This window comes from Colias eurytheme, chromosome 14, assembly GCF_061535395.1.
Source record: "Colias eurytheme isolate Ceu_HAF_F1 chromosome 14, ilColEury1 Martin Lab GWU primary, whole genome shotgun sequence".
NCBI classification, from domain to species: Eukaryota; Metazoa; Arthropoda; class Insecta; order Lepidoptera; family Pieridae; genus Colias; species Colias eurytheme.
This window is the reverse complement of record NC_142993.1, coordinates 4,918,511-4,943,638: the sequence shown is the minus strand read 5'-3', so window position 1 is coordinate 4,943,638 and position 25,128 is coordinate 4,918,511. Positions and strand designations below refer to the sequence as shown.

The 25,128-nt window shown below is 35.1% G+C and overlaps 1 protein-coding gene across 4 annotated transcripts; it reads right to left on the bottom strand.

Moving 5' to 3' along the window:
* Positions 1-7,431: 7,431 nt before the first annotated feature.
* Diap2 (Death-associated inhibitor of apoptosis 2) lies at positions 7,432-24,562 on the bottom strand. 4 transcript variants are annotated; one of them, XM_090109661.1, is made up of 11 exons: positions 24,007-24,562; positions 23,629-23,774; positions 22,421-22,546; positions 22,057-22,267; positions 21,316-21,483; positions 20,593-20,658; positions 15,934-16,036; positions 10,975-11,122; positions 10,195-10,441; positions 9,191-9,332; positions 7,432-7,674 (listed from the first exon to the last, which is right to left on the bottom strand). In XM_090109661.1, the coding sequence occupies exons 1-10, from the start codon at positions 24,412-24,414 to the stop codon at positions 9,210-9,212; spliced, it is 1,746 nt and encodes a 581-aa protein (XP_089965787.1). In that variant the 5' UTR covers positions 24,415-24,562; the 3' UTR covers positions 7,432-7,674; positions 9,191-9,209. The 4 variants fall into 4 exon arrangements, with proteins under 4 accessions (XP_089965787.1, XP_089965786.1, XP_089965788.1 ...); XM_090109660.1 differs by having other exon boundaries at positions 9,200-9,332; XM_090109662.1 differs by having other exon boundaries at positions 9,200-9,332; positions 22,057-22,255.
* Between the last annotated feature and the right edge of the window lie 566 nt (positions 24,563-25,128).

Genomic DNA, 25,128 nt, shown 5'->3' with positions numbered 1-25,128 from the left:
TTCATAATAGGTACATTATTAATTTAATTACATAGTAGGTATCTAAACATTCAAACAATGTTTATTTCTTAAAATTTTGGAAGATCTGAACTTTTTTCATGAATTGCTCTCAGCGAAACATGCCCATAGGTATTGCATGTATTCTATATTAATAAACACCTTAAAGTTTTAATAAATAGAAAAATATATACAAATTGAAAGATATCTCGTACCAGTCATAAAAGTTTTGAAATGCATACGCCATTATCTAAATCGCTGTTCATACTACGTATCATTTATCTTACTTGATATTTACGTTGAGCTTTACCTATTTAACTTGAAAACATTGTACAAGCAAGCGTTGCAAGTTGCAACAGAGTTGGTTGCGGAAGCGATGCAGCTTGACCAACTAGCAATTGCCTATTCATCTGAGCAAATATAGCCTGTATCGTGTTACTTGAATTTCATCACACGTTTTCCTCTCGATGATTAATATTGAATTTCATAATATTCCGATATTATGAAAATGTTTAACACATGTTTACATAAAACAAACCTGAAAACATTTTAACTTATAAAGTAAATAATCGTAATTAGGTAACTAAGTAACTATCTACTTTCTCGAGTACCTAATAATTTTTTTTTAAGTTGAAGTCATCATGACGAGGCTAAAAATTTGTGAGTGTAACAAGTTTCCCCAAACCAGAAAGCAGTTACTTGCTGTCTGCTGATGAAGAAATGAGGAAAATTGGAAAAATAATACCAAAAATCGAAATAGAGTTAATGCTATAACATCTATCTAATAATCAGCTTCTATATTAATAATTCATTTTATAATTATTCTTTTTTTTCTTTATGTTTAGGACTTATTGATCTTAGTGAGTTATGATACACTATTACTTATACATACATATTTACTTTGTACTTTGTAGGGAATGACACTCTCTCTTGTACAGAGTTGGTTTTTCATCCAATTAGAATCAATATTCAACTCTTATCCCACACATACGAATCAGACGTGTCGCCGTTTGTTGATAATGAAATAAAATCCATAGCTGCATTCTGGACGTGTTCTGAAAGCATGTCACATGTGTTTTATGACATCAGCCATTGTCGGTGGAACAATGTGTCCGATATGCGCACGCGCAGGCACGGTCACGCGCTGAATCACACCCGGGATATTCCCAAACAACTATCCAACATACTAATGTAGTTAATAGAGTTTTCCTGTTGCCATTCGTGTATTAGCAACGTTTAATATGCACAACTTCTGTTATAAACTTTTTTATCTTATATTGCTACCTTCTTGGATAAACACATGCAATGTTGAGGCTATCAGGTTTTTATAAAGACCAACTACATTTTTATGGCCGTGCCGACCCTAATTAAGCAAAGATATTTGTTAAACTTAGATTGAACAAAAACAATATTTAAAAAAATAAATCAACATTAATGGCGACAAAATTATTAGCCAGTTAAGGGTGGTGGTATCAGCTGACGTGTCAATTGCAAGCAGTAAAAATACTGTTCTCATCAATAGAAGAAAACGTTATAGCTCGGATCTAAGCATTATATAGCATGGAAGAAATAGGAATGCAAAGTTCAAAGTTATGCAGTTAAGCATTTCACCGGACATTGATCAGAAATTATGAGTAGTTGCTGAATGCAAATCGACTTTCATTCAACCGAGGTATCCAGAGGGACATTAGCAATTCTACAAAGTGGACATAAAAGGACTACATATTTACATACGTCATTATAGTTATATTCCATAATTATGTGATTCCTTACATCTGTGGGCTCTGTGGCACTAAACAGTATACAGCGGTTATCAAATGACCCACAACGTTGATAACAACGAATGCAATGTCCTTTGAAATGAACAAGGTTTATTATCGTGAGTTATACTCAAAGCTGAATAAACACTATATTTTTCACCGCACTCTGTGCCATAGCAAAGAGTGTAATATGAGTGTAATGGATGAATCTAGCAACAAAGCGCATGAATGCAGCTCCCATAAAAAAGTGATAAGTATTAACTACTACTGATATATGAATTAAAACAAATTTTCTTAAAATCTAATTGTTTAGACTCCAGACTGAAATAAGTGAATAAAGGAAAAATATACGAATCTAAATGGATTTTTGACAAATTTATATCATAAATAAATAAAGTAGTCGTTGACTTTGTTCCATCCCGCTTATTGTATGGTCGGTAGATTTGTTCATATCTATTATAAGCTGTATAAAGCATATATGTACCAGTTAAGACCAAAAATGTTAATTAACTTTAAAAAATCTGTTTTAGAAACTTTGAATTATACTGCATTTCGATTGTTATGATTGCGTTTAAAAACACGCTAAGAATAAAATGCTACAAGCTTTCTGTCAGAAGATGTCTCCAGTTAACAAGGAAAACAACCGACTTTATACTCAAAGCCATTTACAGTAAAACCTATTATAACTTACTGTTTGTTTAAAACCTACATGGTGATGAATGGCAGTGCATTTTGCGTCCTAAGCCCAAGTAGGGACGCTAAGTAAGGAGTGCCTCTGAGTCATGCGGCGCCCACGCATACTTAGACTTTGAAATTCTACAAGATAGATGGCGCCAGGATATGTACTTTATTAAGTATTAAAAAACAACTTAATTGATATAGTCTGACATTAAGAATAAATCAGAATCTATGTAGGTATGTATTTAAAGATATCATTCATACTGTTACTAAGTAACAAACAATATTGAAGTAGGAATGTATATGTACATCCTCACAAAGCCTTAGAAATATGAAGTAGGGTAAATACATATAACAATTAAAGTTATACCTTTCAAGCTTTCAAGGTAAGTAGTTAAACATTTATAAGATATCTAAATTTACAACCTACTTGCCTTTGATGTACGAATAATAGTTATACCAAATACATTTTGCTATTTCAACAAACATTAGGTAAGTACTGCAATCTTCATACAGCCTTAATCTGCATTGGCGCCGGTGATTCGCTACGCATTTGCTCACTGGCGCGGGCTTTGTACTTGCATCCATTGTAGGTGGACAAAATCTGTCACAAGATGTAAGAGAACCTCTCATTGAATTATAGATAAAGTTATATCCATTTTTATTTCAATTGTAAACCATTATTGTCACTGTATCAGATAATTGCATCCGGCTATTAGCTGTACAGAATTATAACTAACATTTAACGATAATTACTTATCTGTGTCCAAGATATCCTTATATAAAAAATTCCTCATTGATAATATTATACTTACCGACAAGGTTTTACGTAACCGTTGGGGTGGGGGAATGCAGGCTCAGGCGCAACAAACTGCAGCCTTGCAAGGACGTTGCGTCTATACGCTTATAGTTAATTATCCTAGCCAGAGCTGACTCACCGCTCACCGATTAGATTGGTAAAATGTGCATTTTATGCAGTTGCGAGTGTAGCGACCTCTTGCGGTTGGAATGCGGCGCACGATGCAATTCACTGTGAAATAACTATACATGCCTTGTTATTGCGAAAATTTTAAAGAAACGATGATTATTCAACCTTACCCTGCAGTTTCGAAAACATTTTAAAAGGAATTCTTTTCAGCTTTCGAAATCGGGCACTGTATGCGAGTTGCGACCCGGACGCATGACGATTATTACAAAATCTGTAAGACTTTCTTCTATTATTTTATATTTACTCACTGGTTTCATTGTGAGTTATTTTACTTAGTTTTTAACGCTATCCCAATTTTATATTTAGTTATACCACAGACTAATGTTATACTTACCAATAACACGATTTTCTTAAAGTAAAGTTTAGTTCTCTTCATGAACGACAATGACTTATACCTAATTATAAGGAAAAGGACTTGGCTAAGCCTTCCTTAGTACTGTGAAAGGAAATGTTCTGATAGCAAATTCACAGAATTATTATCGATAAATAGATTACGTCATAAATTTAATAAGAATGTTGTTATTTAATCAGTATTTACTGATAACTAGCACAACGAGTTAGTCTTCCTTCTTTCTTTACATCAACCGGATCTGTGGGAACACTTCGACCCCTCATTTCATTTCCTTATAGATAATAAAGTTGACTGTTTAATCTTTATGCATCATTATCGTGTACAAAGGTCTTATGTTGAGACCATGACGCATAATATAATAAATACATGCCCTATTTTGATAGCCTCTTTAGACTTTACAATGTTCATGTTTACTAAGAAGAAGACAACATTAATTTCATTTTGAAGAAATACTGAGTTCATTGGCTATTTTGAGAATTGCTAGTCATGCCAGAGCTTATCTCAACCAATTCGTGGTAAAATAAAATGTTGAAGTTTGAAAGAACTAGTTGTATTCACCGATTAGTAATAACTAATAATAATTAATTAGACGTGAGATCATTCCTAAAACTTATATTTTGTTACTAAGTATCAGAAACTTCCATTACATCAGGCATTCCATACAGCCATGAGTATTATACAATAGCCAATCCATCAACAAAATCTTCAATCCTAATTGTAAACAGAGGCAATAAAAATTCTTCCCATATGAATGAATGATTTTATTATCTTAGCGAAGTCTAGCTTTTCCGCGTGAAGCATTTGCATATAAATATGATTCCAAAAGTATCCCTGTGGGCGCCGACGTCTGAGATATTTCTGAAGTCGGCGTTCGTTTATTCTCGGCCAGACGGGGCGCCTCTATATAGCTGAGCTTACGACACACCACCTTTCCAAAATTCGCTTTGATCTAACGACTAACCAGCTATCGAAACCAATTTCCTTTAATCACTCACCTTTGATGATAAGTGTTTGAAGTTTCGTTTTTCCTAATTTAAGTACCTACCTATTACGTATTTTACAGGCATTTCACAAACGCTGATGGAATTTGTAGCTTATCTGTAAGCTTTTACCTGAACATTACACTTAAAATTGTCTTAAATTAATACATATTTGCTCAAATAAACAAAGCGTATATCAAAACATAGTTTTAATTGGATATTAAAGACGATCATGAGAATGAAGAGGTTCAAAAGCTATACATAAATTATTTATAGTTTTGAAATTAATACAATGTTACGTAATAACGTATTATACCAAATACATAATAACGTATTATTCAAAAAACAAACGCACCGTGTCAATATTCATAACGCACCACGGATCCTTTATACGTACAATGATAATCAAAGCAAGAGTGCACGACTTTTCCTTTTTACTTCCTGCGATGGTCACGACCTTATTCCATCCATATTCATTAACACTCACATTACTTTGACTCAATTTAACCGACATTATTTTAATAATGTCAAACGAAAAATATATTAAAAGTAAGGTAAATAAAACACCTGTTTAACTAAGTAAGCCATGGGCCTACCATAATATATTAGATCAAATCAGATCCAACTTATACACATAACAATTATATACTACACAGTACACACCTATTTGAAATTTTCGGCTTTGTTATGCCGTTATTTGTCAAAACAGACGGAAAAAAAGATGTGATATACATATAACAGCCAAGCCATTGTGATACTTGTATGATATTTTTTCATTATCTAATTTCGTTTCTTTTTTTTCAAAAGATCTTTGGAGTTCTGATTTCACGGTTAATATTTAAATTTAGACTAAATTCGAAATATTTAGACTAAATATTGCATTTTGAATAATTACTCTAAGTAGTATTAATCTAATAATGTACAAAATTCTGAAAGTATATAAACATATAATAAATAAGGCATTGTAATTAAGTCAGGCAATTCCGTACAATCTCAGAAGACGATCAGTTTCTTTCAGCCGAATAAGTTAACTTATAGTACAATCTCGTATTTTCAAATTCCAGATTTTAAATGAAATGCATATAACGGGAATGTATGAAAATTTTTACAAAATAACATAAAAAGTGCGCTTTGTTATTATTTCATAGGATGTCTTTAACTGTTTGTCACCAAGATTGTACCATAGTTTACATAAAAATAATTCTCATTCTCCATTTTAATTTCATTTAGCAAGATATTGTATCGTCTTTTATAAAATAATGGTGTTAAACAATATATTTGATTGGCCAAAATATTTCATTATTTATATTTTCTTTCATAAATTAAATGCAATAACTAATTCCTTTCAAACTATTAATTTTTTAAGCTTGTTTCTTTCCTTCCATCTTACCCATGATAGCTTATTCTATCCTTTTACTACTTAATTGTAGGTAAATATAGTTAAGCATATGTAATTAGATGATAAAAGTTGATCTTAGTTCTTACTTAGTTTATGGACATTTTGTTAATTGTATGGCATACTTACGAAATATTCGAAACTGACAACAATAAAGTTTATGAACAAACAAATAAACTATTAATTATCTCATAAATGAGTTCACTTCGATAATTAAATGGTCAATGTGCTAAACATTAATTATATTGCGAAGTAATAAATATTGAACGGAAATTTCCACAAAAAATCAATAACTTTTTATTTTCTTAGAATAACCGTTATTTTTTCTCGTTTCATTTCTCGAGTCACTCTTTGTGCAAATAATATCGGTGTATATTTAAAAATTACATCTATGATGCTTAACACTTCAATAAATTTAATCGTAATTAAAATTAACAATTTTCAAAGTCGAAATTGAATTAAAATACTTTTACAACACATGAACACGAATTTATAGGATAATAATTTAGAAAATATTAATACTTAATTAATGAATTCATTAAATAAATAATTAATATATTAGTATATACTCCATTTAAGGTATTAACGAAATAGGAATAAAAAAACTAAATTCAACCATTTGTGGATTGTGTGATTTTAAGAATCATAGACAGACATGTCTATGAGTACATTAATAAGTTTACCAAAAAGAGCACCTATTAACAAACCATAATTTTTTTAATACACCCCACTATCTGAAATTACCCCTGTGTACTACACACATTCACTTATTTTATTTAAAGAACACACGTTTTTAAAATTTTTAGTTTTTTTTTTTAATTAATTTATAAAGTCGTGGCAGGTAACTTAGCGTATGCGAAATTAGGTAAAGATTGTCTAATCTAAAAATGAACGCCCCTCCACTGTGTTTACGCTCACATTCAAAGTACGTGTATAGACGCAATACACACAAATTGGTCTGCCTCATTGGTCGTTCAGTCCTCCAGTCCCGTCCATGCCCGAACGACAGGACCAGTTGGCCAACTAGTGCATAAATGACGCGATGCAAGACAGAACGGACGTGTCATTCCGTACATAGCGCGCTCTCCCCGCCATACAATGCTAGGCACCTGAACTGATCGCCCGATTAGTTGACAAATCAGTGCGCGAGTGTCAAAGTTTGCAGTAGAATCGACGCGCGCACACATATAAAGTGGTTCAATAATTATTTGTCCTCACACATTGAAACAATTAAGTTTAGTGGAGGGGCGTTCATTTTTAGATTAGACAATCTCTACCTGCGCGACCTTCTTTTATATTTTTTATTCTTTTTCGTATTCCATAAGAGCAAAGAGTATAGAATGCCATTATTATATTAATTTGAAAGTAAATGTGTGTCATTGAAATAATAATAGTGTTAAGGCCTAAAGGATACTTCCGTATACCATATCTGTAACTATTTGTTATTTATAATAATATATTAATCATAGGAAGGTAGATGATGTTATCACTTTGTAGCTGATGACTGCAACGCGACGTAATTTCTGAAATAAAATATTTCATAAGATTTCATGATATAATACACATATAAGTAATATTAAACACAGAAAAAGATAATTTCAGAACAAAAAGGTAAGGACATACTTATATATCAATTCTAATTGAATCTAATTGCCAGTTATATCTTTGCAATACCTTACGGCTTACAATATTAATCAATCACAGGGATTTCATTTCACTTAGTCCATTGAAATGTTACATTTTTTAGGCCGGCGTTTCATAGAGAACGAAATTTTTTTGCTGGAAGTTTAGGGGGGTTAGTAGAAGCATAACTTCAAGTTTGCAAGAAAGAAAGAATTGTCTCGCGGCCGCCATTTTGAAAAAAAGCATTTCATCTCCTAACAGAAGAAAGAAGGAGGTTGCACTATTCAGCTTGTTTAAATTAAAGCAACCTCTTCTCTCTACGAGATACAGAAATGTATTTGTCTTTATTTTATTTTTATCTACCTGTATATTAGAAGCCAGTCTATTTTAATTTTTAGTCCCAGTGTAATGCATCACAGTCGGTTTACGGAGGTATGTTTAACCTTACCGTTCTTACTAGTATGTTGGTACTTGAGTAAGTATCACACGGCATCAGTTACATTGGATTTCACACCAGATTTTATGTCAGTCCTACTAATATTATAAATGCGAAAGTTTGTGAGGATGGATGTATGTGTATGTTTGTTACTCTTTCACGCAAATACTACTGAACCGATTACAATGAAATTAAGCACATATATAGAAGGTATCTTGGATTAACACATAGAATAAGTTTTATCCCGGCAATCCCAATTCCCACGGGAACGTGAACTATGCGTTTTTCTTTGAAAATGCGGTCGAAGACGAGGGCGGAAATCTAGTTAACTATAAAGTACAAAATATAATCCCACTTTATCGATTTCAAATATCTCCTTTATTTTTCTGCATCAAATCAATTGCTAGTGTATTCCCTAATTTAGCGACCCACTTAAAATAACAAGTATTTTCACCACAGAAACGTTTACCTGGCTGCTGGAGCGCCATAGCACTTTGCGAATTAGCCTTTATGCTTTGCTTTTGTCTTAACTCTTAACTTGTCTGGTACGAGAACTCCGCGCACACAGCAGGCTTTTTTTGTGTCGTGTCTTTCAATGTTAGCCAGAAGTTTTTAGGTTTAAGTTAAGGTTAAGTTTTAGGAAGGTTAGGGTTTCTACACCTTAACGCGGACGCGTGGGTGAACTGAAGGTTCACCCTGGTAGCGACAGTCGGACGAGGCACAGCAGGTGCCGCCCGCCTTCACGCCGCCATGAGGTTAAAGCTGGTTGGCTCACAGTTTGTTTTGACCTGGTGACGGGCAGCCGCTGATGGAGTCACGGACGAATTCTACCATACCCGTTGCCCCGTCTTTGATGCGGCTTGACGGAACACAGTGGGGTTTTAGTCGGTAAGAATCCGACATAACCCACGACCCTTTCCCGGAGGCCGTGGGTATCTATGCAATATTTCCCAACTTAATAAAAAAGGCACCGCACTCACCCCGCTCACCTGCGCGGCATCACGCGAAGTACGCGCGCACGAGCGCCTTGACGGCGGCGCGGCACAGCGGGCACGCCGCCAGCGCCGCGCTGCACTCCGCGCACGACACCAGGTGCCCGCACGGCAGGAACACCATGCTCACCTGCCACAACACCAAAAATTATTATTTTTGACGTGACAACGTCTTATAATTCGATAGAGACGGCTGCACGCACGAAAAAACATGACTCATGCGGCGTTACCTCCGATATATTAAAAATCAACAGCCTAATAAGGAAATTATACAAGACTAGCTGTGCCACGCGGTTTCACCCGCATTACTCCTCTCCTGTTGGTCTTAGCATGATGATATATCCCTACTTATATTATAAATGCGAAAGTAACTCTGTCTGTCTGTCTGTTACTCAATCACGCCTACACTATTGAACCAATTTGCATGAAATTTGGTATGGAGATATTTTGATACCCGAGAAAGGACATAGGCTACCTTTTATTGCGAAATATGTACCACAGGCGAAGCCGGGGCGGACCGCTAGTAGTCTATATATTACTCGTGGATAATGTAGCTTTCGAATGGTGAAAGAATTTTTAAAATCGGTCTAGTAGTTTATGCGCCTATTCATTACAATCAAACAAACAAAGTTTTCCTCTTTATAATAGTGTAGATTAATGATTAATTAGCGTAGCCCTTCGACAACTAATTATTTAGTGCTAGTTACTATGCGTTCATTGTGACTTGACACCATACCCAAAAGCGCGCTCAATGTCACATGTTATGAAATTATTTTAGAACATAAATCGAGCCATTATACTATACGATGCGATTTATATTGTACACCAATTTCGCCACTAAATAAATCATTTATTTGCACCATTATATCTTACAAAAATTTAATGACCCAGGCTCCTAATATAGTTGTAAACTGTTTTTCAAGAGCCTGAAATAAAATCAATCAAAAACAAAAAATGAAAAAAATACAATCATTAAAATAAAATATCCTCACCTCACTATCCATACACACTTTGCACAGTCTGGCCTCTTTCAACTGTCTATTCTCTTCTTCTAGCGTCAACTCTTTCTTCTCTACTGGTACGGGAGTCTTCGATTTCTCCGGTCTCTTGTCGGATTTCACCAAAGCAGTGCACACTTGAACACTTTGCCCGGTCGCTTCGGGCGGCATTGGTGATGAAGACTGACTATCTGAACTGGATATTCTATTGTCCGTGTTTTCGCTTGGTAACATAAATACCCTGAAAGAAAAATAGAGTTAAAAAATAACGTGTGTGCCGAGCACAAGTGTCAGAAGTGAAACTTTTTTGGCAAGATTCAAAGATATCAAAATCGTATCCTTACTCCATTAAGTAGAAGATATTGTCATGACGCGACCTAGAAATTTTACTCTTAACGCGCCCAAAGAAGTTTCACTTCAACAATTGCAGATTAAACGAACGACTTCGAAACATGGACCGACTCCACGAGAAAACTGCTGGCTAAATTTGGATATTAATACGAGTATAATTTGTCATATAACCTAGCAGGAAACTGTTTAGAACGTCTATCGGACCATAAAATAATGGCATTCAGTATTATTTCATGCTTATGTTTTCACTTTGCTTTTGTGCGGCATACCGTGTCATCGATAGATCGATGAAAAATAAATGTGCAAAATCACACAAAACTAAAGAGCACATTCAGTTTGTAAGCTACGAAGTAACAAATATAAATAACCATAAAACAGCCATTAACAAAATTTACAAACATAACTAGTCTAAAAAAATCTCACCCAGCGGTATTTTCAAATATCCTAAGCGTCTCGGTAAGTATGTCCCTCGCGTACCGGTGACTGCGCGGCGACATGCTCCACGGCTCTTCGTCTAGCTGCTCGTCCAATATGGCGTCTATTAACCCATCCGATGTGGGGTAGGGAAGACCTGGAATATGAAATTTATATGTTTGGTTTTATGGCATTCAAAATCTAATATTCTAATATATATTATAAAGGCGAAAGTTTGTAAGGATGTATGGATGTATGGATGTTTGTTACTCTTTCACGTAAAAACTACTGAACCGATTACAATGAAATTTAGCACACATATAGAGGGTAACTTGGATTAACACATAGGATAGTTTTTATCCCGGAAATCCCACGGGAACGGGAACTATGCGGGTTTTCCTTTGCAAACGCGGGCGAAGCCGCGGGCGGAAATCTAGTGCTTTATAAATATAAATTTATAAAGAATAGAAAAAATTCGATCACGAGGCGGGACTCGAACCCGCATCCTTTCGCGCCATTCCGGGGCCTGACCAATTCAGCCACTCGTGATCCGCCAGAGCAATCGAATTTATTCTATTCTTTCAGTTTTATGTGTCTAAGGGACACACCGCGCGCCGTATATTGAGACCTGGAATATGTTTGCATTGACTCTATAAAGTACAATGGCAGAATGGAAATAGGAGATTTTCAAAGCGAAATATCTTTTTTGTAGGCCTGCAAAGATATTTTTTTTCACAAAGTTTTTCACGAGACTATAGCGCAAAGATATTTTTGACGTATAGATGCTACAATTTTTTCTCAACTAATTTCGCATGAAAGTCTGTCTTTGTTCTTTCTAAGTATCAGACTGATATACAATGACGTGACTGAAGCGAAATCGCCATATGCCATCTCACTATTGACACTTTGAAACTCGATAAAGGCCATGGAACTATAGTCATACTGGAACCCAAACTCCTAAGAATAAATAAAAAACTGATAAAATGACCGCAAGTAACCCCTGTTTACCCCATAGGGTAGCCAGCGTGATTGTAAATTTTTCCCCTATTGACGTGCATTAAAAAATCGACTGTCAGTAATAATAGTCTATATGACATAAATCATTAATAAAATCCGCTAAAAAAATGAAATTTAAACGAGATTCATGCAGGTTTGCTTTTCCATTGAAATAACAAAGGTTTACAACTTTTAAAATGGACTGCTTATCGAACACGCTCATAATTTTTTTCCCATATTTTGAATTATGTTATGAAAATCGTTGCGCGGCAGCCCCAATTCTAGGTGTCAAATAATGTTTACTGCAAAATGGCGGATGTTTATGTTCATTTCGTGAGTTTGTTCTTGTATTTTGGAATTATTCTGAGCCAAAATTAATAGAAATGGTTGTAAATATATTGTGCGCGGTTGCAAAAGTGAATGGCATCCAGGATGTGATATTATATTTCATTCGTAAGTACAAAAAACCATGCATAAACTACGCTTCATGTAAAATTGTAGTTTAGTAATATTTCTACTTTAATTGTTGTTAAATCTGGAATAATAGATCGAAGTTGTGATTATAATGTTAATTTTGATTAGGTTTTTTTCATTTAACATCGTTATTTGCTTATTATTAAATGTTTCATGATTGTAATAAATATTAGACTAGGGTGTCCATACTTTATAAAATTGTGTACATATATTTCGGTATGGTATTTTATATGAGGAGAAGTCTTTCTCCACTTGAGTTAGTTCAATTGGCGTGAAAGTTAATGGTATAAAAACGTTGTTTACTACTTTTATATATAATGATATATTGTAAAATCAAAAACTCAAAGTACATACATATATGGTACCTACTGAAATAGAAGCACAAGACAACAGCACAAATTTTGTGTTATCTGTATCTAAATGACATTTTTTTTTTTATATTTTGCAAATAATCTTCTTTTCTCTTTACAGGTTTCCGTCCAATCTAGCGGAACGTAATACATGGCTAAATATAGTAGAATTAAAAATATCCTGTTTTGAAAAAGTGAAGATATGCAACATTCATTTTAAACCCGCACTTGGCCAGTGTGGTGGATGTGGCTGTAACCTCATAGGAGGCCATGTCCCAGCAGTGGGAACGTAATATATACGTTACGGGAAATAAAATGTATGGGAGGGTTTAAAGTTACATTTTTAGATATTTCTTGTTATATTTAAAAAAAGTTATTATTGTTATTTTACTCATTAGGTAAAGTATCATATCAGTATCATATCGATATCAGTTTAAAGTTTTTTGATACCTGCAATAGTTACGGAATAATCACCTGTGCACACTGCACACTTAACGATTACACCCTGAATATATTATATTTTGTTTTTTATTGTATGATAGGGAAGCGCTAGACCACGATCTCATATTTCAAGTACTCTTAAAACTATTTAAATACTTAAGGGTATGGAATGATAAAAATATTTTCAGTGAACCGATTTCGTTACTTTTTATTGTTATTATCTTATAATTTGCAAATTTGTAAAGGCAGTTGGCATTGTAATGATAAATAAATATTATAAAAACACATTGATATTTTACTTCATTAATTCCTCAAATGACTGGACGTAACGCCAAATTATACAGCAAAATGTTGTCATAATTTATAGCGGTCCTGTGTTCTGAAGATGCAAGACGGAAGACGCAAACATGAAAAAACGCTGAAAGGAACATTACAATTTTCCAATGTTAAATACTTGAACATCTATTTTTTATCTATTTGCAAAAATTCTACAGTAACTACATATATTAGAATAATAAATGCAATTGCGTAATTTATTTCCGCCGTAAATCATCAACCATCAATCAATCAATAAATATAAAACTCTCCCGTTACTTAGTGACTGACAGACAACGCACAGCCTAAAATCACTGGACCTAAAGACATGAAATTTGGCACACTCTGTATATCTAGAGTATCCTAAAGGTGCACTTAGAAAGGCTATTCCGAAATCCCCACGGGATAAATGGGATTTTATGTTTTATGACTTCAACGAGGACGAAGTCGCGGGCAAAATCTAGTATTATAGTAAAATTTTAATACGAATAAAATTGATGTATCCGTTATTTTTTTCCTTAATATCCTGAATTTTTTACATTTATACTCACCCCACGGAAATATAGACATACTATATATATTATGACTCACCGTAACTAGAAAGAGACGGAGGGGAAACGATAAGATTCAAGGTCAAATTTTTTGACTTTACTTTTTCTTAGGGAGTGTGGGTTCCACGTAGTATATATAGTTCCATGATAAAGGCTTTGTCAGACAGGACGCGTACTTAGCGCGCGTCAGAGCGTTAAGTTGACGCCGCGATATGACGCTAAGATGTGTTCTACTACCATCGTAGAATACCGTCAAACAGAGCGCCGGCGCTAGCAGTACGCAACGCTCTGTCGCGGCGTTAGGACGCTTTAACGTCGGGTGTTGTATTTTTTTACAAATTTTATTTTAGCGTCGGCGTTAATAGACGTAAAATAATAATAAAAAACTGCATAATGACCGAAAATTTGATAGAATTGGTTAGAAAATATCCATGCTTATATAATACGAAGGATAGTTCATATAAACTATAAAGATATATCAATGAAGGCAAAATTGTGGGCACAAATCGGAGAAGAAATTAATGAAACTGGTAAGTAAAAAATTCTTCCGACTCCGGAGTCAATATCGCTGTACCTTGTTTTGTTCGTAAGTAATAATTATTTAAACAACATGCAGCTTTAATAATATCAATTACTGTGTCCTAACGCGCGCTAAAGCGTTCTGTTTGACGAAGCCTCGCGCGACGTTAAAACAGGACGCTGCAGCGCTATTACGCAGCGCTAAAATACGCGTCCTATCTGACAAAGCCTTAAAGAATATTACTTTTCGTTTAAAGCCTTATACATTTTCAAGTTCAAATATCTCAGTTTAGTGGTTTAGGCGAGAAAACATAACATAAAAATAATATAAGTTAAATTACTTTTTTATAATATTCGTCTAAAGTCTAAACTAATATTATAATGATGTAAGTTTATAAGCCGGGTCCCCTGCAACGTGTTATCGTGTTAGCTAACACGATAACATGTTTTGCTAACCGAATAGGGGCGTGGCCTAACAGTTTTGTTAGCAAAATCACAATAACATGTTTGCCGAGACGAATGGATAACATCCCCCGCGTTCGCCTGCGGGGAGGGGAAGGAACGCATTTTATGTTCGCACTCACGAGAAGAAGACGTCCGTCCTAATTTATCTATGGTCCGTCCGCCTATATTCTCTTTGACGTCCGCCATAATTGTGTTGATTTTGTGTGACAATTCTCTTTGTTTTGTTTCTGTTGTGTGTGATGGAGTGGAATGGAGTGAAATCGCTTTCTGAACATCTAAAAAAATTTTTTATACCGAACCTATCATCAATTTTTAGTTCTTGATAAATATTGAAGGAACGAGGTTGCAGGTAGGGTCGGACCCGGAACCTATTTTTATTATTTCTTTGGAGAACTAAATCAACTATTGCTAAAACAACTTCCACGTCTTCTTCGTCGGAACTCATTTTTGAAATGAAATAAAAACAATAACAAAAATAGGCGCAGCGGACGAGCGGTTTTGCAAACATGTTTTGGTAACATGTTTCGATAACATGTTTTGTTAGAAAATTGTCGCTGCGGGCCCGGCTATATAAGCTCCAAATGTACTGGACCGTATTTTATAATTTTTAAGCTATTGCATAGCTTCTATCGGGGGCCTTGAGCGCGGGGACCGAATCGAGAAATTCCATTACGAAAAAACCTCACGCTCCCCACTCCGACGAGCTCGGAGGTGTGGCTTGAAGGCATGCTATGCAATAGCTTTACCGCGGCAGTCCCCGAGTGTCACACGTCTTTTTTTCACTTATAAAAAGGTACATTGATCGGAAGAACGGGTCGGTTTTAGTAATTTATATAGCAATTTTTCGGCACACATACCGGTAGAGCGCAGTCTGCGCAGTATGGCCCTCCGCACGCGCGCCACGTCGAGCCCCGCGCCCAGCGCCGCCACCGCCGCTTCACTCTCCATTGCTGCTTCTATCTATACATTAGATAAATAAAAAAATTAAGTCGGAACTGTTGATAAAAAAAAGACGGGTTGCACTCCGGGAGTGCCGGCAGAAGTGAAAACTTGATTATTAACGTTGAGCATGTTTGATATTTTGGAATGGTATCCGTCTTACGCTTTTTCGATCAGGTCACGTGTCCAGACGCGAGTTTAAGATTTTATACCCAACGCCGCGCCGCTAAAGAAGTTTTCACTTCAAAATTGGTTGTCTGTAAAGTCGGTTTACTGACGATAGTTGAACGTGACAACGTCCGATTGTGCTTCTTTGTCGTTCGTTCCGCGCTCTCGCTCGCACTTCAAGTCTTACATAGATCGCCTCAGAGCCAGGTAACGCCGCATGAGCCATGTTTTTTCGTACGTGCAGCCGGCTCTATCGAATTATAAGACGTTGTCACGTCAAAAATTAAGTCGGAACTGTTGATAAAAATAATGAAATTTTAGCATTAAACGAAATTACGAAATATTAGTTAATAGCATTCCAATGCTTTATAAATATAATTTTAAAGAATAGAAAAAATTCGATCACGAGGCGGGATTCGAACCCGCGTCTTTCCACCAATCCGGGGAGCACGCCTGACCAATTCAACCACCTGTGATCCCACCTGCACCTGCACCAGAGCAATCGAATTTATTCTACTCTTCAGTTTTATGTAACGAAGTCTAAAAATTAAAATGAATTTTAATTTTTAGATTTTTAGACTAATTTTTAGACCTCTATGAATACCACCTTGACTGCCTTGAGCGCCTTCAAAATTTTTGCATAAGATTTGTGTTTGGCTTGCGCAAATACGATCATGTCTCCGAATTTCGTTCTAAGCTCAAATGGCTTCCCATTCGTCTTCGCCGAAATACTCATATCCTTCACCTCCTGTACTGTGTTCTGTTTGATCCGAAAACACCGCAATATTTAAAAGTGAGATTTGAGTTCCTTGTGTCTAATTTACACCCAATTCGATCATCAAATAAGTCTCGCCTGGTCGTACCGGGGCATGTAAATCATATTTTTAATTCTTCCTTTACTGTGCGTGCCATCAGGCTATGGAATGATCTACCATTAGACATAAGAGAAGCTCAATCTCTACTCACATTCAAAACACTGCTGAAGCGATTTTACCTGTCCAAGTCATGAACTCTGATCTACCTGTTTCATTTAAGTTAAATATTGCTGTATTGGTGCTGTCACCGTATGTGTCTGTTTTTCAACTAGTAAGTAGCTTATTTCTATGTGTATGTATATATGTATGTGTATGTATGTGTATATATGTATGTATATAATAGGGATGTATATATGTACTTTGTATTTATATTATTTTATCTACGTATACTACTTTTATGTATGTATATATGTGTATGTAGGTTTATGTAAGTATATGTATGTAGGTATATTATGGATGTATATATGTTCGCTGTGTTTATACTATTTTATTTATGTATTTTAAACTTTATAAATGCACCTCTTGCCCATAAACTAATACTTACACTGTTTTTCCTTGACCACCAGGTTGTCTGGAAGAGATCGCTGTCTTAGCGATAAGACCGCCTGTTGTGCTCAACTGTGTCTTTTATTTTATATGTTTACTTTTGTAATTTTTATTTATTGGTGCACAATAAAGTATTTTTGTTTGTTGTTTGTTTGTTTGAATTATAAGTTTTTCTTCAACTAAAAATGCAGTTAGCGCTTGGTTAAGTTAGTTGGCGGTTTAAGTTTTCACTTCAATAGTTCAAAAAATAGTCAAATAATAAATCACTGATTGGCTTTGTTAAGAATGTTATTAAATGATTTTTTTCACACAATAATTAACTTTAGTAATTATTGTGTGAAAAAAAAACAAAAACAATATATGTAGTTTATGTAGTATGTAGGCATTTTTTAAATATGTATATTCTTTCTTTTATTTCTTTTTTGCGCTATCCTTAGACCTTATTCTTCTTACATTTTCTTTCCTACCAGGTTGCCTGGCAGAGATTGCTGTGTAGCAATAAGGCCGCCTATTGTGCAAAATTATTGTACCTCATTAATTTGTATCTACCACATTTCCTATATTGTTTTGTACAATGAAGTGTTATAAATAAATAAATAAATAAATGAACTTTTATTATAGCTAAACAGAACGTTTTATTATGATGTAAAGAAGAAGCCAAAGCAGTCAAAGCTTTGGTGCGTAACCTTATATATTCATATTGTCAATAATCGGAATGTTCTATTTATTATTTTTATTTAGGGCCGATTTTTCAATCCCGAGATAAACAGTCTAATAACTACCCCTCGAATAGATTTATTCAATTATTTATCTAACTCATAACGGCTCGCCTATTTTTCAATCGTGATTTATTTGATGAATAACTATCTGACCAAATATTTCCATATTGGCAGCTCTGCTCTCGGAGTGGCGAAACAAACATATTAAATTAGTCAGGTTAGAGCGGGATAGAGTAACTCTTGCAATTTGTCAACAACCGTCATTATGACTCACGTCAGGAGTGCATTTTAAGTTGGTCTTGTATTGCTCTTGTCTTCTATGATTGTTGATTGTTTTGATTCGAGTAAAGAGTTTGGTTAAATTTGTGTTTCAATTTATATATTTTACGATGGAAACGACATACTTACTTAAAGGCAGCATTCGGCAAATTTTCAATGGCATGGTCATCAGTACTATCAAAAACATCAATTTCAATATGATTTTAATGATAATAATTATATAGAAAGAGGTTTAATCTATATATATAAAAGAAAGTCTGTATGTTCCAACACTTATAACTCGAGTTCTACTGAACCAATTTTCATGGTTTTAGATTCGTTGGATTTGTCTCCGTCCAGAATAGAAGAATAAATCATAAAAACAACAAAAACTAGACGAATAAATATTTTCCCAAAATTTTGATTTTCGTACATGTCAATCATTAGTTGTCAATCCTGTCAAATACGGAAAATAATGTTTGACGTTCATGCGTTCAAAAATGTATTATGTGTAAAATAATAAAAAATTAAAAAGGGTGAATAAATATTGTTTGTATTTATTTTAAAATCAATTATTAAAAAGTGCAATAAAAGCAGATACATAAAAATTCCTCAAATGTTTGTGTTTACGCGTGTTTTCAGAAATTAATAAGGTATTTTTGGTGGGGAAACTAACCAAGACGTTTAGTTCGATTAATAATTATTAAAAAAATTCTATAAAAATGTAAAAATTCTGACAATTATTTGTTGCGATTTCGTCGACTGCGTCAACAATATTGCTATCAAATTGCTATAAACAAGCTAAATTGCGTTTTGAAGATGGATGTACCATTTATGCGATGCAATTAGCACAGAAGAAGGTGCAGAAAATGTTGGTCTATTGATTATTTTACCGGCGACATACACAGGTAGCCCAAGTGAATATGCGCAAGATGCAATGACATAATAATATGTTCGTCATTATGGTCGGCCAGATTTATTCATTATATTTATATGTAATCCGAAATGGATGGAAATTATTCAACTGCTGCTTCCCGGACAAATATCAAGTAATCGGCACGACATCACCACACGTGTTTTCAAGCAAAAAATCCGATCACTGATGAGTTACATTAATGGAACACATCTTTGGGATTATTCAATGATGGATGTATTCAATCGAATGACAACAATCTGGCTTGCAGCATGCACACATTTTAATTTAGTTAGTCGAAAGGATTCGGGCAGATAAAATATATGAGTGTGCGGGGATTGCTAATCCTGAAACCGATCTAGACCGACATAACGTTGTTATCACGAATTTATGATTCATGGACCGTGTGACACCATCAACCACCAATCACCATGCATGGTTGACAGTGAGTGTACCAAAAGGTATCCACGAAAATTGATGGCAGAGACCATCACAGGCAACGATGGTTACCCACTGTATCAGCGTCGATCGCCCAATGATAATGGTAAAATTATTTATCACAACTAAAGTGAATAGAAACGATGGCGTGGTCGATAACAGTTAAAGAATGAAAAGAGTTAATCCATGCTGCACAAATTATTAAAATTCAGTCATTTTTCTCTGAGACGTGTTTGAAGTAATAAAATAAAATACTATTACATATCAATCCATATAAATATTTATTTTGTATCATTGTATTACGTTCATCAAAGCCTAAATTAGTTCAGCTAAAAGGTAACACAACATTCATTGACAGGGCGGTACAAAGTTCGCCGGGACAGCTAGTTGTTAATAATTCTACGCTCTATGTTATGATATACGAAAATATCCCAAATTTGACGCGTCAGTTGTCAACTCAAACGCCTAACCGTCGAATAGCGCGCTATCTGGCCGTTGGAGCGGCAAATAGATTTATTCCTCAAATAACGTAGTTATTCGATAGATAAGTCCTATTCGTCTAATGAAAAATTGAATATTTTGTTAACTGAAGAATAAAGTCTATCTAGCTGTTTGTCTGGGCATTGAAAAATCGGCCCTTAGCTACATAGTTGAATAAAGTAAGTAGTCTTTATTTAAGACAATTATAGAATTAATCTAATAAATAAAATATCATTTTACCTGGGCTTCTGTAACTGGATAAGAATTAGACGAATTTCTAACTCTAGAATTTCGATCCGACGTGAGCTGCAATTGAGAAACGTACAAATTATAAACCATTTTGCTATAAAATCCTTTTTTTTCTGTATTATACCTTATTGTAACTTTTCGCCGCAAAGTTCCCGTTTCCGTGGGATTTCCGGGATAAAACCTGTCCTATGTGGTACCCGCTATATCATTGTAATCGCTTCAGTAGTATTTGCGTGAAAGAGTAACAAACAAATATACATCCATCCTCACAAACTTTCACATTTATAATATTAGTAGGAATGATAGGATAGGATAGGATAGGATAGCATAGCATAGAATAGCATAGCATAGTATAGTATAGGATAGTGTACTTATTTGGCAAGATTCAAAGATACCATAATCGTCGCATTACTCCATGACGTTTTTTTTTTTTTTTTGTTTGATAGGAAAGCGCTTGACCACTATCTCGCCTGATGGAAAGCTGAGATGTGGCCTAAGATGGAGCGCACTTTCCTAGAAGGTACCTATTCACTCTTTTCTTGAAGACCTGAGATTATTGTACTCGTCGGGGAACACAGACTCAGGAAGCATGTTCCAGTCCCTCGTGGTTCAAATGAAGAATGTCGATCCGACCCGCTTTGTCCTGGTACATGGAACGTCCATCATATGGCGGTATTGCCATGATCTCAACGTTTACAAAAAAAATGATCTCACCATCTTGTGTCCCAACAGTGGCGCTGGCCGCTGCGCCGAGTCGACGAACTGCTGGCCCTTCAGCAGCAGCACGTACCCGCACTGCGGGAACCAGCGCGCGTGCTCCCGCCACGGCACGTCGCCCGCCTCCCACTTGCCGAGACCGCCGTCGCAGTAGAAACACCGGACCTGGTAGTTACAATATACAGAAACGTGGCAAAAAAGGAGGGCTACGTTACGAATTAGTCCCATTTGTAAGAATGGTACATGAATAAAAGAATTATTTAGACTTTTTGGAGTGAAACTTCTTTATCGTGGGTGGAAAAAAATTTAGTGTAACATTTTTTCGTTACGCGTGACATTTTTCCGTTACGCGTGACATTTTTCCGTTACGCGCCATCTTTTTCTTATCCCTACCACGCGTGATTCGACGTATTGCTGTAAAGTTGCATATAGTAAATTATTTTTTGAAAAATAAATTTCACTTCTTACGTGTGTACAGTAGTACACGCACAAATTTTTTTAGTGGGAACGTATATGGGCTGATTATGAAATTGTTATTAAAACTTCATAATCAGACCATATACGTTCCCACTGCTGGAACACGGGCCTCTTTTGAGGATACAGGTCATAATAGTAAATAGAATAAGAACCATAACTTCTTATTCCTTCTTACTTTTACAAATGTTCATTACCATTTTTAACACAATATTTAAAAAGACTGTTCTATCCAAATACCGAAAAGTATTTTTTTTTACAAACCTGATCCTCAACGCCCGTATAAAAGAACCCCGCTTCAGCAAGCGACTGTGGTGCCTGCGGTCTATCATACGGCCATCTATCAAATGTAGCGAGTCTCGCTGGTAAAGAGGCCTTAGTGGGATGTCTCGCGCCCCCGCTAACCACGCCCAACTCTCGCCACGCACTACCAGCCGCGACCACTTGTTCATTCTGTCCATTTCTGGAAGATTCACTGATAATTGTTCACTCATTATTTCATGGTTTTTAAATGTGAATTACTCACTAAGTTGGGAATTAAAATATACAAATAATTCTCATATATTACCAATTAATTTATTTCAAAGCCACTCATAATTTTTCAAAGAATATTATAATATTGACTCACGTTTGTGGCGCAGCTTCGCTTGTTGGCGGCGGAGAATACGACGACGAATGACTGGGCGATAACGAATTAGTACTTTCATTATCTCGCCTCTCCACTTGTATAGCAAATTCACAATTTGGGAAGTACCTGTAAAAAAAGATTATTTTTCACATTTAATGCATTATTATAATGTAGCTTTTTCCACAATTTACAGACGACTCTCTAATTTATTTTATAATCACTATCAACATGGGTATCTTAAAAAATCAACCTAATTCTAGTAGAGATTGTCTAATCTAAAAATGAACGCCCCTCCACTGTGTTTACGCTCACATTCAAAGTACGTGTATAGATGCAATACACACAAATTGGTCTGCCTCATTGGTCGTTCAGTCCTCCAGTCCCGTCCATGCCCGAACGACAGGACCAGTTGGCCAACTAGTGCATAAATGACGCGATGCACGACAGAACGGACGTGTCATTCCGTACATAGCGCGCTCTCCCCGCCATACAATGCTAGGCACCTGAACTGATCGCCCGATTAGTTGACAAATCAGTGCGCGAGTGTCAAAGTTTGCAGTAGAATCGACGCGCGCACACATATAAAGTGGTTCAATAATTATTTGTCCTCACACATTGAAACAATTAAGTTTAGTGGAGGGGCGTTCATTTTTAGATTAGACAATCTCTACATATATATTTTTGTATAGATTATTCCACATACATAATATTAAATCAAAATGTATGAAGTTATTATTTTTTTCATGAATGTTAGTGATGTGTTGCAATCTTGTGTATACACATTTGACAGTTGTCATACACATTTATTTAGAAACCTGTTATCAAAATGGTATACAATATTATATTATGTCTTATTTGACTAGTGGAAGTGATAAATATATTACAATGAAAAGAAGTGTTACATTGAAAAGGGATTTTCCCTTGATAACCCTTTTTAATAATATCTTCCTTCTACGTACTAAAAAATGTTCTGATTTTAATATCTTAAATTACAAAAGTTATCTTTCTTGTCAAAGTATATTTATAGAAAAATTTATTTCTTGCTCAGAGTAGTTAGTAACTGTGTTTAAAAAAAATTCATTAAAAGTAAGTTTTGTACAAAAGAATTAAATAATTATGGCTAGTTTCATCATATTATGTTCTATTAATCTATGTTTCATTTAAAGGCATAAAATGTATAAAGATTGCTAAGATTTGTATACATTCACCTTCTATGAATTTCCAGAGGGGATCCCAAAGAACCCAAGTTTCTAAATGGAGCAAGTTCTCCACCACACCATGCACATCTCAAACGTCCTCCGCCTGCATGGTAAAACCCAGCATTTACTAATGCTTCTCGGGAAATTGAACTGTCCTGTAATATTGTATAATATTTTAAAACTATGCTATTGCTATGTTATCTATATATGGAAGATGTTAATAGATTTGACACTGACATATGACCAAAATATAGTATTGATACTTAAGGTCACGAAACATGTGCAAGCATCAACAAAGTAAATGATGTAATATTGTGTCAATTAAGGGAATTCATCTCTAAGTCTATTTCAAAGTTAAGTAAGTAAGACATTATGCACAAAACTTACATTCCAATTGTTCACATAAGAGAGTAATCTCAGTGCATCACTTCTATACATTTGGTCTTCGGTTGTAACTCCATACTCCTCTGGCACATATGACTGTTCGTCACCGCTTTCAGAGGCAACATGAGGCGCATCATTCACAGAAACACAGCCTTGATTAGGCACCGAAGGAATATTACCAGATAATTGAGGTGTCAAAACAAATGAGCAGTTAGGTGATAGCAAACGATGTCGCCACATAACTTGATCACCATAATTCCACTCCGATATCTTTCCTCTACAACTGAAACATTCAACTTCGCAACCGTTTCCTGTATAAAAAAACCCAGCTCGTGCAATTCGTATAGGATCAACTGGAGCTGAAGCGGGCCAGTTTGTAAAAGTATTCAGCCTATTGCTTTCTATATTCATAGTTATTATTACAATAACGGAATTGCGAATATATATTCGATAAATAGTTCAAATGCGCAGTGCACTATTGTTCAGAAATAATAAACATCTCGATTATTTGGAATAATACTAATCCCAATTCCCAGAAACTGAAATTCTGATTTCTGAATCAATATTGATATGTCAGATTGACAGCGATGAGCGATGGCCGAGGAGACAATTTTTTTTGGTTTGACAAGCACAGGCAAAAAATATTTGGCATGTGCATTTAAATGAAAATCATATTGTATATTCCTTATTGCTAATTTTATTACATCGATTGTGGATGTTATTGCAGAAGCCTGAAATGGAAGCATTGACGTGCCTACATTAAACTTGAACAACAGTGTACGTCAATAGCGGAACAACAAGACATACCTAAAGATGTTAAACGTTATGACGTACTAGGCCTGCCAAAAAATAATAATAATCCCCAAAATATAGGGAAAATAAGGGGAAAATGATTACAAACAAATATTATACGCGTTGCTGAAATAATTCTGCAAAGACAATATGGTCAACATAAAAGGGGTTTTCTTTATTTACCATTATGTCCAAACGTGTTTACTATCTTCACTACTATTCTAAAGAGTACGATTATTTTTGTGTGAAAAAAGGAAAAAAGGGGAAAATTCTTTAGCCGCTTTAATCACTTCGTTTCGTCAGGTTACGTCAGCGATTCCGTTGCTTATTTCT